The 17768-nt window shown below is 36.2% G+C and overlaps 1 protein-coding gene across 3 annotated transcripts in view; it reads right to left on the bottom strand.

The window, feature by feature from the left end:
* Positions 1-17768, bottom strand: part of GABRA4 (gamma-aminobutyric acid type A receptor subunit alpha4) — a 38551-nt gene that overhangs the window by 8265 nt on the left and 12518 nt on the right. For 2 of the 3 annotated variants that reach the window (XM_048942582.1, XM_048942584.1), the window contains 5 exons: positions 17268-17488; positions 17084-17166; positions 15239-15382; positions 13815-13967; positions 8939-9198 (listed from right to left, as the gene is read on the bottom strand). In XM_048942582.1, coding sequence (XP_048798539.1) covers positions 8939-9198; positions 13815-13967; positions 15239-15382; positions 17084-17166; positions 17268-17488 — 861 coding nt within the window. Of the gene's footprint in view, positions 1-1659; positions 8852-8938; positions 9199-13814; positions 13968-15238; positions 15383-17083; positions 17167-17267; positions 17489-17768 lie in introns of those variants that run through there. The other variant, XM_048942585.1, reaches the window with a different exon arrangement.

Genomic DNA, 17768 nt, shown 5'->3' with positions numbered 1-17768 from the left:
AGCATACTATTTTGCAGAGCTTCTTTCCTCTAAAACAACCTTAACTGAAATGGTGAAAAATACATTCAGTATGAATTCTTTCCATGTCCTGATATAAGATGTCTTTTTGCTAGTACCGGAGCATGAAGTCATAGAATCATATCATAGAATCACAGAATGGCCTGGTTTGAAAAGGACCACAATGATCATCTAGTTTCATCCCCTCTGCTATGTGCAGGATCACCAACCACCAGACCAGGCTACCCAGAGCCACATCCAGCCTGGTCTTGAATGCCTCCAGGGATGGGGCATCCACAACCTCCTCGGGCAACCTGTTTCAGTGCGTCACGACCCTGTGAGGGAAAAACTTCCTCCTAATATCTATCCTAAACCTCCTCTGTCTCAGTTTAAAACCATTCCCACTTGTCCTATCACTATCCACCCTCATAAACAGCCATGCCACCTCCTGTTTATATACTCCCTTCAAGTACTAGAAGGCCACAGTGAGGTCTCCCCTTCTTTTCTTTCCAAGCAAAAGTCTGTTTCACTTGGCATGGAGATATGATAACTAAACAGTTCTCCTCACAGGTGTAAAATGTAAAATTAATATGGCTTTCTTCCCCTGACAAGTGGATTTGCATGCAATTGACTACGAATAGTAAGACTAACAAAGCTCTCGGCATACTTTAAAATGAATCTGTACAATCTACTGTTAAATAGTATGGCAGACTGATGGAGCAAATCTGATGGTCACTATCTGCGATAGAATGTATAAACCAAAAATTTCCCCATCACACACACAAAAAAAAAAAAAAAAAGAAAGAAAGAAAAATTCATCAGATCATTTGCTTTTCCATTTAAGCTCAACTTCAATGGATACTGGTGTTTACAACAGCACTAAAATGATGCACAAATATGAGTCAATCTAAACTCTTCAATATTTAACAAGGTTGGCACTCTATAAACAGATGTTCACATGACGTGGGAATCCTGAAACTTCCTTAAGCCTACATAAGCATTTACTGGAGCCAACAAACAAAATACTGGATTGTTTTCTATGTATTACCAGCTTTCTGACAAGCAAGCCAACTTAGCACTTCAATGAAGTCAGACTGCAAATTTAGCATAGCGTGCAGCAGCTGAGCTGAGATTCATGGGAATGGGATCATCAACACAGCAATACATAGCACGGAACTGACAAACTTAGTCATCTTCTTACAGAACAAAGAGATAACAGTTGCAGTACATCTTTCCTATGATAAGACCAACCTAGAATCTGTAAAACAAGCAAGAACACTGTTTAAAGTCGCATGCCAAGTCCTGGGGAGAAAGTAGCAATGATAAAAGCAAATGCCAGGACATCAGGTGACTTAATCCTTATGACTGCATTTAAGTGTGTAAACACCAACAACGCTGCAAGCTGCAAGAAATACTGTTGGTACAGCATTCTACAGTTAGCTCCTTTAGATATCTCAGCAGCCTCTTCCTATAGTCTGTGCTCCACACAGAAGCTTTCAATCATTCTCTGAATTTTAAACTGTTTTGTAGTTTGTATAACAGGCACATTCTAGTGCGATTAGAATCCAAAATAAAGCAGTTCCTACTGGCCAGCCTAACTAGCTATAATATTCAGTATTATTCAATATTGAAATTCTCTTCATAAGCCTCTGACCACCAGAGGACATAGCCATCACACACCTGCTGATAAGCAGGTGTATATTAACTCTAAGGCCATCTACCCGTAACATAATCCAGAGCTGCCATTCTAATCAGCCTCAGCATTCTTTGAAAAATTGCTCAACAGTTCCGCAGTTGGGTACATGGCATTTCAGCAAGCCCATCCTACTACTTAATCTCCTCTCTTTTAGTTTGAAACCATTTCTCCTTGTGCTATCACAAAAGACCCTGCTAAAGAGTCTGCCCGCTTCCTTTTTATAGCTCCCCCTTAGCAATCAAGTCACCTCACAGCCTTCTCTTCTCCAGGCTGAACAGCCCCAGCTCTCACAGGCTCCCCGCACAGAGAGGCGGCGTTCCATTCCTGGGATTATTTTGCAGCCCCCCTCTGAACACACTCAAGCAGGCTACCATCTCTCCTGTACTGAGCACTGCACATGTGGATGTGAGGCGGCACCACTGCAGAGCAAAGAGGCAGAATCACCTCCTTCACTCTGCTGGCCTCACTTATTTTGATGCAGCCCAGGATATGGTGGGCTCTCTGAGCTGCAAGGTCACATTGCTGGCTCACGTCCAATTTCCTATCCATCAGTACCCCCAGATGCTTTTCAGCAGGCCTACACTCTATCCTTACACCCCTCAGATTGTATTGGTAGTGAGGGCTGCCATGACCCGGGTGCAAGACCTTGCAAACCTCATGAGGGTCACCTGGGCCCACTGCTCAAGCTTGTCTAGGTCTCTCTGGATGGCATCCCAACTATCAGTCATGTTGACAACACCATACAGCTTGTAAACACATCTGCAAAGTTGCTGAGGATGCATTTGATCCCACTGTCAATGTCACTAATGAAGATATTAAAGAGAACTGGTCCCATAAGGGAGATCTGCACAAAATTACTAAATTTCTTTAGGTAGATAAATCTTTTAAGCACCTAATGACCATTTGGGGCATTTACTCCCCTCAAGGTTAAAAACAAAAACAAGACCAACACCTGAATAGGGTACCAGAATCAAGGCAGTTTTAAAGTTCCACAGAAGAATTTTAGTTATTTACTAGAATAGTCAAGTAGATAATGAAGAAATGTTACTTTCTTTAGGGAAATAAAAAGTGAAGAGTAAAGAAACATTTTTTATGCCTCAATATTGATTTTGCAAGACTAATCTTAGTCTTTTATAACAGTATTATTGAGCCTTCTACATAACACATGTAAATTAATATATCAGAAAATCAGAGATGTGCTATATAAGGCATAGGTTTCCAAAACAGGGGGATTTCAGTTAATTCATAGAAAAATTCATGCAAAAGTTGGAAGGCTTAAAGCAACCGAATCCTGGCATTATGTACTGTTTAGCTGCAACATGAAAACTGTTTGTGTAGCAATTAAATAATATTTTCCTATTCAACTCCACCGCAGTGCTTTTTATCCTTTCCATTCCTTCCTAAAAAAACAGTCTGTTCTTCTGGGAGGACATTGCATACCCTGCCAAATTCACACCATTTGACATTTACTAGGGAAGTAGCATGTTGTCATCAGTGTAAATAATGCTGCTAATCCCAGTTCCCACTGAGTCACCATATTGCTGTGTTGCTAGAAAATACACAACTTGGAAGAGAAATCTAGCATGTCTTACTATTACGTTGTAGAGCCAGTCAATCAAATTTTTACTGAAATAGTAGTAGAGCTTTTGTTTTGCATTACAGAGCCCTGGAATATAATCAAGTAAAAGATCCACCTGCCACAAAACACAGTGTATTGCAGTTTGTACCTTTAGTAATGCAAAGAGCAGTGCAGACTATCTGAGGAGAACAAGTGAGAGGAGGTAAGCTGTAACAGCCAGTCCACCATACATGGTGCTGACTTCATGATCTCAATCAAATGGGGAGGGGAGAAAGGTAAGAAGAGCATTCCACGTTGTATTGCTCATACCTAAAAGCACACAATGTGAAAGAAAAATGAATTCAAAAGTTAGAGATACATAAACAAGAAAATTAGAAGTTGCTTTTTTTCCAAAAAATGGATGCCAAACCGATGCCAAATAAATCCATCCACCTGTTCTGTAGTTAAGAGACATATAAATATACAAATTCATACAAATAGTCTTAGAGATTGTATTTATGACAAAAATAAAAGAACTGAGAGTTACAGGGCAAAAAATGTACTAGGATAGGTTGCATGATAGTCAGTTGTGGAGGTGCTCTGTATAATGTCTATGAAAGGAAGAAGAGCTGATTAAGGATGAAAGAGATTCATTATTTTCTTTCAATTTTTTTGTGACCTTAAAGCTGTATTTGAATTTGCTTCAGTAGTCTGCTGAAAATGCCTTGAACAGTCCTTGCCTCCTAGACTTTCCCAAGCTTCTCAACATTTATTTCTTCTAATTCCAATTTTCCCAGAGTAAAAATGAAATCAGCTAGAAATCTCACACATAGCTGTGAAAGTGAACAGCAATTCATTGTCACTGCGCTCACAAGTATTGAAAACTCATAGTGGAGGAGAAACAAAACTGAAAATTAAGTATAAATACTTTTAAGTAATTGTAAGCAGAAAATTTGAAGAGGCTTAAGTTCATAAGCATCATTTCATACTAGTCATCATGATCATGAGGAAAAACCATAAATTCCCTAAGATTTTGCATAGTAAGTGATATTAAACAATCTGAAAACCTTACTGCTGTCACCATACAGGTTTATTGTGATGGTGTTCTCAAACGGAAGCACACGTTATCATTTTTTGTTTTTGTTTTGTATATTTGTACTACAAAAAGAAAAAAAGAGATAATAAGGTAGTTGCAATTAGATCAATACAAGACCTTACTGAATGCCTAAAACTTACAAGGAAAGTAACTTTTATTATTATTAAACAGAAACTTGAATTGTTCATTCTAATGATGAAACCATAAAGAGTGCCTTTTTTCAGGAGATCAGCAGAACGACAAACACTTCAATATTTTTAATTAAAAACTATAAGGCTTAATATTCTCTAGAATAATCATTTGAGAGATTGGCATTACCAAGCTATGCTTTGGTTTCCAAAATAAAACCTTATCCTAAAGCCATATAAATTAGGTCTCCCAGTAACTAGATCAAACACCATCAAGTCATTGAGCATCAGATGCTAACAGCAGAGCATCTCTCTCATATTCCCTTACCCACAACTGTGTTAGTTCATTATGATACTTACAGAAGATTAAAGAGTGATAAATTACCACATTTCCAAGGAAGGTTTGGAGAAGATAGCAATCCAGCAAGACTTCTTGCTTGGTCATAAACTAGTGTTGAAATTAAACTTCTCCCTTTCGTGCATATCAGAAAAAATCATTCCCACTTTGAATACTGAAGTCTCATTCCACGACTTTGAATTCCAGCAGTTCTGTTCAATTAATCACCACCCAGCTATTTTTCTGGAATTCAGTGGAGTTTACATCACACTTTAGTTGGATCAGAATCTAGCCTCACACCTAATACTACATTGTGTACTTTCAGTAATTACTCTGCTCACATGGCAGAATACAAGTGTCTCTACTTCCAGTGTAAATTTATTCCACATTCAAATGTATTAAAGGTAAAGCAGTCAGGTTCTTGGAAAAAGACCAGAGTTTTTAATTAATACTTAAATTTATACTCTTCAGAAATACAAATCATGTAAAATGTTAAGAAAAATATTTACAATTTCTGACCTGCCATTTATGCCAGTGTCAGTATCCCAATTGAGATGTGGCTGTGGCTGCTCCTCAGATAATTTCTTCCGCATATAAAGAGATGGTGTTAATTGCACTTCTCCATTTGCTGGCAGAATGGAAGCTATTGTACATCCCGATCAAAAGTAACAAGAAAAATGAGAACGTTGCTTATAATCTCAGGAGGTGCACACATCACACCAGTATGCCCAGTAAGGACAGGAGTGTGCATCCATGAGACAGTGAAGAACCTGACCCTCAAGTTCCTTTATTAAATGCTATTTGGCCAACGTAAGATGACATTTATAACATTTAAATGCCTTCAGAAAACAGGAAGTTTGGGAATTATAATCTCCTTGAAATCAACTCTGAAGAAATTATTCCATTCAAAAAGTTTGCTCAAGACTGACCTGTTTTTTTTTGTTGTTGTTTTTTTGTTTTTTTTTTTTCTTCTTCAAGTTTCACACTCTTGAAACAAACAGCTGACTTTGAAGCTCATGCTAACAGTGTTTAGAAGCCTATTTTTGAAGAATATTTTTCAGTAACATTTTTCATCTCCAAAATTGGGTAGGTCTTTAAAAATAAACTTCATAGGAATACAGGGAAAAGGAAACAGTGCAGAAGCATAAAAATAGACTCAGGAGTCCAATAACAAACTATAAATCATTCATTTCCATCACACGCTGACTTGCAACATCATTTCTGCTTTTAGTAAAGAAAGGAGTTCAGAATGCTTTGGGACAGGTTAGCTCCTTCCAACCCTAAAGCAATTAAGCTTGGTCCCAAGACAATGAAATTCCAGGAGACAATGGTGTAAATCAGTTTTTCCTTGATCTCTAGTGATTGTGCTAACAACAGAATTTCTAGCACAGTAGCGGCAATATAGTACAGGCTCCTTAAAAAACAAAACAAAAAAAAACCATCAAGCTGGCTTAAGAAATCAAATCCTATGATATAGCTATGGAGAAAAAATGTCTAGCATTTATCTTGAGAAATAATGCTTAGAAATGATACGCCATAGGCTATCACTCTGCATCCTTTGTGTACCACAAATTTGCAGTGAAGCAGGGATTTTAACCTCTGGAAATCCAGCACTGATTAGACAGTATACATGGAGAAAAATTAGATTTATAAGACATAAGATTCAAGACTATCCTTTTAGACCTAGAACTGAAATATTAAGGAGAAAGACTGTATCACACATCACGTTGGAAAGCAAGGTACCAGTCACATTAGCTTCTAAAGACTGTTCTGTGAAGCAGAATACACGGACAGAAATCATCACTTAGTTAATGAAGGCACTGCCTGATAGATAAGTCTAACATATCTGTGAGCTCATTCCCTACATTTCCCACAGAAAAGCAAACACAAATTTTAGTACGGGCATGACTAGAGAAAACACAATAACAGTGCAAATAATATTATTATCACTGCCATACAAACTCATAGTGTTCATATATAAAACTTTTAAATGCTAGATTGCTCCCTTGAGTGTTTTCAAGATCCCAAAATGTGTCAGCAGATTACCAAATCTACCTCAGATATATTAATTTTGCAGTGGAATAGAACATTACACCTCAAGTTGCCTAGCTTTAAAGTTGGATGAATCTGTGTGGACTGTTGTTGCTGTTGATGGGTTTTGTTTGTTTTAAAACAGCTTATCCAAAACATTTGTGTAAATGGTTAAGTACAAGACCAACACACAAAAATTCTGACCATGAATCACAAGTAGTATTTTAAACCTCTGCTATTACAAACTGAGAAGACTTTTTCTTTTGGATTTAATTACATTTTATAAATAAATCCAGTATCATCTTTTATAGTGCAATTTATTTTTCTACAGACTCAAGTAAAACCTGACTATCTCCTAAACAAATACTCATTAACACTACTCAGAGTGCCTGATATTATATAAAACAGTATGCTGTATTGTCAAGATTAGCCAGATAAACTAACAACTCTAATACCTCTATGCACAAGAAGAACCACTTGCTGCTATAAGCATATTTTTTCTTATTCCTGTCTCTTGCTAGCAGCACACAGAGTGACATGTAATAAACTCTTCAGGAACACATCTATTCTTTTAAGTTGAACTGGGAGTAGCAGAACAACATAGCCAGAAGATTGAAAACTCTAATGATTTATGATAGGAGAGCAATGAAGAAAAATGGAAGTGGGTGGACAGCAACTGAGGTGTGACATCAAATGGATTGAGTGGGAAAGCAAAAAGAGCAAATGAATAAGGAAAGAAACAAATGAGATGTGGAAAGACACAGAAGACAAAATTGCCAAGAGTTCATCTAAAACAGTAGTTCTTAAATCATGACTCAGTAAAAAGAAATCAGAAAACCAGTCTGACAGGAAGAGTGAATTATGATGCTGCTGTCAGTGTCATACATCTTGAGTGATGTTGTCAGGAGAGCCAGTCATAACAGAGTTACTGGCCTACCATATGGTGAGTGCAAGTATGGAATGACTTTGTTAGCTATGTGTCTGAAGAATAGGAGAAGGAATGCAGCTGCTAGCAAGGAAAGGGGAACCAAAACAGGGAGGGAAGGAGAATCATTGGCGAGCTCAACTGGAAGCAAGATCATACCCTTGTTAACTGGTCCACACAACTGAGGTAACTACCACATAAGTCTCAAAACCTCGAGCACTATGAAAGCTGAAAAGCATTCTGTTAAGGGCCCCAAAATCTTTTCAGAAACTGAGGTGAGTTCCTGTGCAGATATATAGGTAACATAAAAATGACATCCATGGTGCACACAAATGTTTTATCCAGTGTTCTTTAAAAACTTCCTGAAATTATAACTGAATAAGAAAGAAAATTCTACACAGGCAACATGTGCAGTGAAAGGAGAACAGCGATGGTTGGGGAAATTCTCTGAAGTATAATTGCAATGTTTTAGCATATTTTAATTCATTTAAAAAAAAATAATCATAGAAGATAACATGTTCTCTATATAATCTGTAATATCTGGTCTGTATTATCAGTCCAAGCAGAATCAACACATAAAGGAAATGAAACTTTCCTAAAGATATCCATTCTAACCGACCCTCACTAAAACACAACAAAACATAGAAGAGATGGCAGGTATGGACAGGCATAACCTCCTCCTCCAATCTCTAATACTGCACGTAAAAAATCAAATAAAGTTTTACAGGATTTTTTCATTGAATACGTCATAGCATTAATCTTGCATAATACTAACTTATACTTCATGCAGGAGAGAAAATTGTCTGCCAGACACTTATAACAACTCTGCATCCAGATTCTGAAGAATAAGCTGAACACTTTTTTCTGATTGCCCTGTAGAGAGAACTGCATGCCTCCAGAGTAGCTGTCCCCAAGGAAATGCAAAACAGGCTCTTCTGTTTCACAGTTCTGAGCTGGAGACACAAGTCTGGTGAGTTGGGCCAGGATGCAGAAGACCAGCTGAGACTAATGTCAAGAACTTTATTCACTGCCTCCTCTACAGGGAATAGGAAGATGCTGGGATGGCAGGGGAAGATTTTGGGGCTGAAAGGAAAAAAGTTTAAGGCCTGTTTTGTTGAGAAAGGCTACAAAAAGAAAAATGGAAAATATTTGTATAAACTGAAAACGTACCGTGTGCGTCTCTTCTGTATTTTTTTCTCTTTGTATTGGAGCAACTGGAAATTCAAGGAGGGATTTTACCGTCTTCCTTTTGGCTCTTTCCATTTGAATATTAGTAAAATAGTTGACAGCAGCAAACTCAATAAGAGCAGAAAACACAAAGGCAAAGCAGACCGCAATGAACCAGTCCATGGCAGTAGCATATGATACTTTTGGCAGTGAGTGTCTTGCACTGATGCTCAGTGTCGTCATTGTCAACACTGTGGTTATTCCTTCAAAGAAACAAAACAAAAGCACTGCTGAATGCAAGTAAATCAGACAGAGAATATGAAAGTAGACAAACAGCTTCAAACAAAGAGTTTCATATCACCTATGAGTGATTTAAATCTCTATCTCTGATTGTAAAGCCAACTATTATGAATGAAAAAGCAGTTACACTGAAAAAAGTTATAACAAAAGTTACTCCAGTGAATGTGACACTCAATCTCGACATCAAATGGAAGAAAATAAATCTCCTACTCAGATAAATATATGTATATATATTACCACAAATCGAAGTAATAATACTAGAGATTTTCACATTTAAATCAACACAGGAAATACAGTATAACATAACTACCTTTTTTCCAGCACTGCAAAATAATGCACTGTGTAATACTACTGCTATTACTAGTCTATTACTGCTCTACTACTGCAAGATTCAGATGTTGCCATCAGACAGCGCACCCTGTGTTTGCTTGATAAAACAATCTCAAGAACCTCTGAGATCCTACGCTCAGCAATACACTCTTCATAAAAATGAACACAGGAAAGAACTGACAGTCAGAGTAAAAACAACTCATTGCTCTGTTAGATTAAGAAAATGGAGGAAAGCCTTTCTATGCATCTTATGAATACTGCATTAGATTTAAGACCCAGCAATCACCATGTACTAATGAGCAGAGTTGTACACACACAACAGGTAACCAGTTTTTAAGAGAGCCATGCCTTCACTAGATCACTTACAGTTCACGTGCAGAAATGGTAAAAGTCTTCAATACGTATTTTTTATGTCAAATTTTGTAGAATTTCCTACAACAAATAATTTTCTAAACATTTGAATGTAATTAAGCTGATTATCAGGTGTATGTTTTGCTCACTGGACTGCAAGAACAGCATGATTTTTCCTTTAATGGTTTTGGAAAGCTACCTATTACTCTGATCACGCTCATAAACCAGATGCAACTAAAACATGGCAAATATTTTTGGTGCTAAGGAAAACTCAAATATTATGTTAACAACTCTGTTAATTAGTAAGTCATAACCTTATCTTTTAAATCCTTCTGCTACTAGTCGACCAGTTAAATTTAATTAGGATTTCATCTTCTGAAAGAATAACTTCAATTAAAGTATACATGCACAAACACTGAGCAAAATATGACCACTTTATTGTGACACTTCAAGTGTCAAACACTAGCTATAGAAAAACAAAAAATGATTTTTTTTTTCCTCTCATCCAAACTATTCTAAGACTAGTTAAAACATGAAGTATCCCACGTCTCCCACATAAAAACTACCATGTACAGGGTGAACATTGCTCAAGTGCTACCACAATGATCTCAAGGAAGATTGACAAGTGCATGTATCTTCACTTTTATGAAAACAACATTGCACTCACACAAGATTAAATGTATATACGGAAAGAATTCAAAATAATTGATAGTCTGTTTTCAAACAGGACCTTCACCCACCCTGTTTCCTAAATAGGCATATCTCATTTGGGTAACTTACCGAGAAAAAACCTTCAACTAGACATTGTCATACAGAAAATAGGACAAAATTAAGCCAGTCTCTCATATTAGAGCTTTTTGTTGCTAGCTTAATTTTTAAAGACAAAGAAGCAGTGTCTAGTTCATAAAAGCTCAAATAGCATTTCAGAGCAAACTCAGCAGGATAAAAAACACAAAATCTTCCTCAGTGGGAAGGTGTTAAAAAACACGCCACTAAAAATATTTAATTCTGAGAAAGAATTATGGGAAGTTATTTTATCCTGAAAGAGACACATCCCTGCTTTCCCCATCCTTCCTGATTCTACTCTTGCAGTCTTCAAGCAAATAGGTTCTCTGAATTGTGTTTTAAAAAGACATTTACTTAATAGATTTAAGAATAGGATGAAATGACTCAAATGTCAAATGAATGGAGCAGAGGGCAGGCTGTGACAGTATTACACTGTCTATTACCCCAATCTTCCTCAGTTTTTTCCTATTAAAACATTCCTCTGAGAGACTTGCGAGTTGCCACTGTAGCTGTTCCTAGATGTGTGCCAAGGGAAGGAAATTAAGTTCTGGTAAAAACCTGTGTGCACATGTATATATACATACACACACACACACACACACACAAGATTTTACCAGAACTTAATCTCCTGCCCTTGTGTTTATATGCATATACACACATATATGCACATATATACATATGAACTGTAACTATCCAGAGCAAAATACTTGCAAGCTTCTGATCAGAATTATGCATAATTGTGAAAAAATATACTAAGACTATTTTACTATTAAAAAAAAACTTGATTAGAAAAGAAAATTTTCTCTTTCTCACTTTGAGAAACACTAGTCTTCCTCAACCATCAGATTCACACGCCTATAGCTCTTACTGGGGTAAGTTAGTAAGATTTATTAAACTCTTAAAAGTTTCAGCACCAGAGCAAGAAGTCTTCATAAAAGCTATAAACCACTACTTCACATGGAATTGCATAAACATGCCTGGCTAATATGCAATAGACCAGTGCAATGTCCTCACATCTTCCAACTCATCCATGCCTTCTCTGGCTTATTTGCAGCACTGCTACCCAGCTTTTTTGGACTATGGTGGTCTCAAGATTCACAAAAGAACCTGAAGGATATGTGCTGCAGTTCCATGCATACTTTATCAGACCACTCAGCACTCACATGCTAAAACTGGAAGAGGAGTGTGTCATATGGTTGTAGTTAAGTCAAATGACTGAACACGGATTCATTACTAGAATTTAGTTGCATGCCCAATCCCTCCCCATTTTATTTTACTTTGTTTGTAATATGGACATAAGAAAGTAAAAGGTCACAGTTATTTGTGAAAAAGTGTCCTGGAAGACAACTCCCAGCAAGATACTCTTATTTCAGGGATACGTGAATAAAGCACTCACCAGCAAGATAAACTGTTCAGACATCATACAACGGGTTTGTAAGCAAGAGATTATGCATGTGTTCTATTCAAGTGGCATACTAGAGCTACATAAAAAGACAGATGTTCTCTGAATGCTATCTCCCAGCCACACAACTTGTTAAACATTCAGAATATATAGCAAAACCAAATTATGTCTTTGTTCCATGTGAAAAGCATTCATAGAGCATCATGTTCAAAATCTTTTCCATAGTAACAGACATCTTGACAGGCAGAAACTCCCTAGATTGTTCCTTGCGTGTCCTTTCTGTGTTATCTTTGCCAAGTTCTCTCCAGCCATGCATTGTCCAATGGAAAGTCTTTTGTTTAGCTTATTCTGACTGTTTCTCTGGAAAGTCAGTATCACATATCATATTCTCATATTCATAGCTTCATTTTTACATCTTGTCTGCAACATTTCTATATTCTCTTAAAATTACTTTTAGGGTCCCTTTTGGCACTTGACAGAAAACTTTATAAAAGTACTTACAGCCATATTGTATGACATTTCTTTTCAAAGCATATTAGAAACTAAATGCAACTTAATAGATGTCCAAACTTTATTATTATTTGTTCCCAGCTTCTTATATGGATATACTGACACATATTTCTTCTATTGCTGCATAATTTGTGCATTTTCATTACCACGTTTTGTTTATAAATACAGATTCTACTTTTCCAGTTTATGGCTATACTTAAAAAGTACCATTATTCAGCATTACTGGAAAGACATGTGAAACAACATTCCTGTTTGACGGATATATTTTCTTATAACTAATGATTAATCTTGTCTAATTTGTGATACCAAACAGCGTTAAGACTTTACTTACATGTTTGGGTGAGCTATCACGTAGAAACATTAATTCTTGTCCCTCTTTCCAGCATCTAGCTATATCAAAGCTTTCTTGTAGAACATTTTCTTGATTAATCTAGCTTTCTACTAGAGTATATTGTAAAGTCAAGACATTTCTCTCTATGAAGACTGCTTTTAAAATGTTTTTGTCTTATTCCTTTGTTAGGAACCATATTTCCATTTAATTCCTTTAATTACTTACACTTAATCTTCTGCTGGAGCTTTTAAAATTTTTATTTTCAGTGTTTACTGTACCATCACATTTAAACTGTATTTTGATTAATTCACTTTTAATATCTTGCAATCATTTTTCTTTATTAATTCATTTTCATAATGGCAACAGTAGATAGGAAAGAAGATCACTATAAATGAAATTACATCTAAGCTTTACCCTCTGCAAGCTTCCACTGATGACATAGATATCTATATATCTACATTCACATGTTCCCAATCAAGTTATTTTAATAGGATTTCAGAAAGCATGCATTCAAGTACTGCACTGCTGCTCACTGAAGAATAAAACTGGTCTGTATACAGACTAAGGAATAAATCATTTCAGGCCAAGTCGTCTCATCCTGATACCCCAAGCACCTAAAATCCTCACCAGTGTACACCGACTTGCCACAGACAACCAGGTTATGCTTCTCGATAAATATTCCAAACTTCTTTTGAATCCAAGGTCTCACAAACTAATTTATTTATACACTGATAGTGACAATTCTTCTGAGTTTACCTTAAGTCCTTGCATCTGTGCCAATACAGAGGCAGTACACTTGTGACCTTGTGTCTAGTCTAGAGAAAATAGTTGAGAAAGCATGATAAAAAGTGAAAAACTGAAATAATTACCAAATACAGTTCTAGCTGGTACAGATTCCTTATTTATCCAAAATGAAACTTGAGAAAGGATGACGGTCATAATGCACGGGATATATGTCTGAATCATAAAATAACCCATTTTCCGTCTGAGGTGGAAGTAAACTGTCATAACAATATATTCACCTAAAAAAAAAAAAGTATTTTTCTGACTACACATTTTTTTTATGTCACAGATTAATTGTTCCAAACTATCAGCTAAGATTCTTTAAGATTCATACAACAACATATTTAACACATATAGAAAAGAAGACATCTTATGAGACAAGAACAAAGATAAGTTCTAAACAAAAAATGTTGGAAATAGAAGGTCCTTATAGTGTCATTCTTAAAATGCTATCTAAAATATTATAAATGTGTAGCTAAGTCTGGATCAGTTTTTGTAATGCAAGTATGATTTGAAAATTCCTTTAGCATCTGCTGAAGAGAATACTCTAGGGTTATATATTAGCACCACAATGATAATGATATAAATGCAAAAGTCATTAACAATAATTAAAAATAGTGTAAGTTTAGATGAAGTATCATTACTCATATTAATCGAAACAATTACATTTTCAGCACAAACGGAGTAAACTATCTAAATAGTAGGAAGAATACAGGAAGAATTTTGTAGCCATAGTAGGGAAACCAGGTCATTCACCCATAATAATTGATATGTGAGCAGGTCAACTTCTATGGTACTGCAAAATACTGTTTTGTCCTTAAGAAAAATAACCAGAAAGCAAATATGCGTTGTACTGCTCTGTTTAATTATGACCATCTTACAATACCCAAACTTGCTGATGTTTAGAAAATGATTCCAATTTTTAAAAATATTTTGAGAGTATGCTTGCTTATCAGTAAACTGCTCATAAGTGATACTTCACTCATTTTAAGATGCCCATAGTTGCCATTTGTGCTGTAAGAAGCAAGGCAAATCAGCAGAAGTATCTATTGTGACTAATGCATTTGTGCCTATGCTTATCTGACTAGAGGGTTTTTAATGGTTTTAATAACCCATTCTGTATGCTCTACTTTTATCCTGAGCTGTTTGTTCCACCAAACAAAGGAAGTCTTTTGCACATAATGTGGTTACAGTGCTGAGAAATTACTTCCTTACCCAGGCATCCTCTTGACTCTTCAAACTGCATTTTAAGCAGTGATTAAATACTCATTTTGTCCCTTGGAGAAATGATCTGATTCTAGCTTTCTGAAAGACCTTTGCAATCTACATTAATGAATCTGCAAATGTATATCTGAAGGACAGAAATCTAATTCAGATCTACGCTTTCACCTCCTAATATATAGCCTATGACATTCAGTAAAATTCCTTATATAAAAGAAAGAAAAAAAGCCTAGAGTAGTATTACAGGGTTAGTTTGACTGAAATTGACTCTTACTGATGCGATTCCTACCTGTAATAGATTTAATGGTTTCACTGGACACCGTATGCCCTAGCAGGTCATACTGAACTAAACTGGAAGACTCCTCAGGAACTTCCACTGACTTCTCAGGTCCTTTTGTCCAGGTATAAATCATTTCACTCTTTGGATACGCATCTACAACACAGTACCAGTTTGCATAAATAGGAAACAACTTCTCAAACCTTACTAATGCCACCTCCCCAAATTTACCAAAATCAGTAAGACTCGCAGTAACAGCTTTAGAAGACAACCTCTGTGTTACCCCCCAAAAAATAAACTGGAGGCTAAGGTAGTATATCAAGCATTATACACAAATTAGACTTCACATTCAAATATGAAGTTAAACACTACTTCTTTCTACATTGGCCCTTAGTAAACATGGGCAGGTTATCTTCAAGCTATTTTAGAAATTTCTATCCAAAATTTTAACATTAAAATATACTGTTCTGTAAAAATAGCATGATAAGAAGGGTACATTTTGGAGATGAGGTGCACATTTCTTTACATGAAATAATGATTAGTCTAAAAGCAGAAATTTAATTTCTTCTGCCAGAAACAGAGGTCAGTAAAAGATTCAAAGCAGCCCAGAAATAAGCACACCCAAAGAAATATTGTAACATTTAATATAAAAGACATCACTTACAGCTAGCATTCAATCCCTATGCAGTCCAAACTCCTGTTAAAATTAAATTAAACCAATCTTGCATTTGAAATTGCTACTTCAAGTTTCACTGAAAAAGATTCCAGATTAGTGTCAAACACAATTTCTACTGATTTATGATTCTGCCCTAAGAAATATGCCAGTGGAGAAGTCCCCATTATTGAAGCTTCCCTAGTGCACATCTGATGCCAAAGCCACTTCTAGCAGGACCTGGTTTCTAATTTCAATAACTGGGAAGAAAAGCCCTATCAGAGAAGCATCCTTAATATCCACCTTTTGCTTGGCTATTGAGCTGTATAACCTAAATGTATAAGCTAAGGGGATAAGCAGCTTCCAACAACCTCTAATTTCAGAATTCAGGGGTCAAGGAAAACAGATTACTGTCCAGCCACTGACAACATCCCAGTGAAAAGCAGAAGCCAGTGACCAACGAGGCTTAGAAGAGTGGCAAGATAGAAAATCAAGCACATCAACCATACCCACGCGGTCACAGCAATCTCTGCTGTGGAATAAAATCAAAAAGGATTCATTTCTACCTTTCTTTGTTGCATGTAAAATGGCCCAAAACATTACTCCTAGCAAAAGTCAACTATAGGATTTTGGATAACCTTCACTCTTCAAAGCAGAAAAGGACAGTCATCTGCACTACACTGAGACTTCTCTCACCAGTCTAAAAACTATCTAGCCTGTAGTTGTCATGCAGACTCCCTTTACAGGCCAGGAGATAGGATATAAGATGAACAAATCTTCATACTTAATGTATAACCTATCTTAGGACATGAACCTGACTCCACTGACTGTAAAGAAAGACAAATAAACAGCTTCCCCAGGCACCTTTTACCTGACTGCAGTAAGCTGAGATGGATCCCACCCTCTTCTGCAGAGTATCTCTCGCTTCACTGAGTGTTCAATTCATCCCGAGGAACCAAAAAAACCTATATACTTCAAACAACAGTGAGTTTAAAACAGTATCTGAATCACTGTCCACTTTTCAGTTCTCTGAAATGAGTTTAATTTTCAGGTCCTAAATAAAATTCCCAAAGAACTTAACAGGAGTTTTGTCTGCATATGGATTGCATATCACAACTAATATTCAGAAAATTCACTAATTTCTCAAAATCTACTTCTACTATTTAAATTCTGTAGTTACAAGAAATTTCATAATTGTAACTTACAACTCCCAAATTTGAGAGGACAAGCATGACCATCCATGGGAAAATCCACTAATCTCATGGGACACTCTGCACTTATTGTAAGCCTATAATGGAACAAATTAAATAGTCTCTGGTTGCCATTTTGTCTAGGCAGCACATCTTTTGCATACAGTAATTGTAAGAAGCTGAAAAACAAGCTAGATACCTCATTGTATACAGGATCGTGCCATTCCTCATTATTCTGAAGAGTTTATTTGGGGCAGTCATGTTATGTGCAACAGACTTTTTCCCATTCCTGAAGAAAGTGTCAGGAGTCCACACCTTCGAGACCATCAAGTTGTTAAGTCTTAAAATTTCAATAGGGCCATCATATTTTAATCTTTTGTCTACCCATGTCTGACGGAAGAAGACATCCATTGTATACTCCTGTATTTTGCAGAAAAATTGCAGAAAAATAAAGATCACATTTGCTTGTATAAGTGTTTCCTGAAAAAAAAAAAAAAAGAAAAAGAAAAAAAGAAAAAGGAAGAAAGAAAGAAAAAAAAAAAGAAAAAAAGAAATCCCTCAGGAGCAAATAAACTAGCAGTAAAGAAAATGCTAAGTCCACCACACAAACGTAATGTCATCAATTAAATAGTTTTGTGTACTCCTTAACTTAATTTCCCACATTAGTCATATCAATAAATTGGTACACATGTTTAATCAT

The sequence above is a fragment of the Lagopus muta genome, chromosome 4, assembly GCF_023343835.1.
Source record: "Lagopus muta isolate bLagMut1 chromosome 4, bLagMut1 primary, whole genome shotgun sequence".
NCBI lineage: Eukaryota > Metazoa > Chordata > Aves > Galliformes > Phasianidae > Lagopus > Lagopus muta.
The sequence above is the reverse complement of the archived record's forward strand: the minus strand, read 5'-3'. Positions and strand labels throughout refer to the sequence as shown.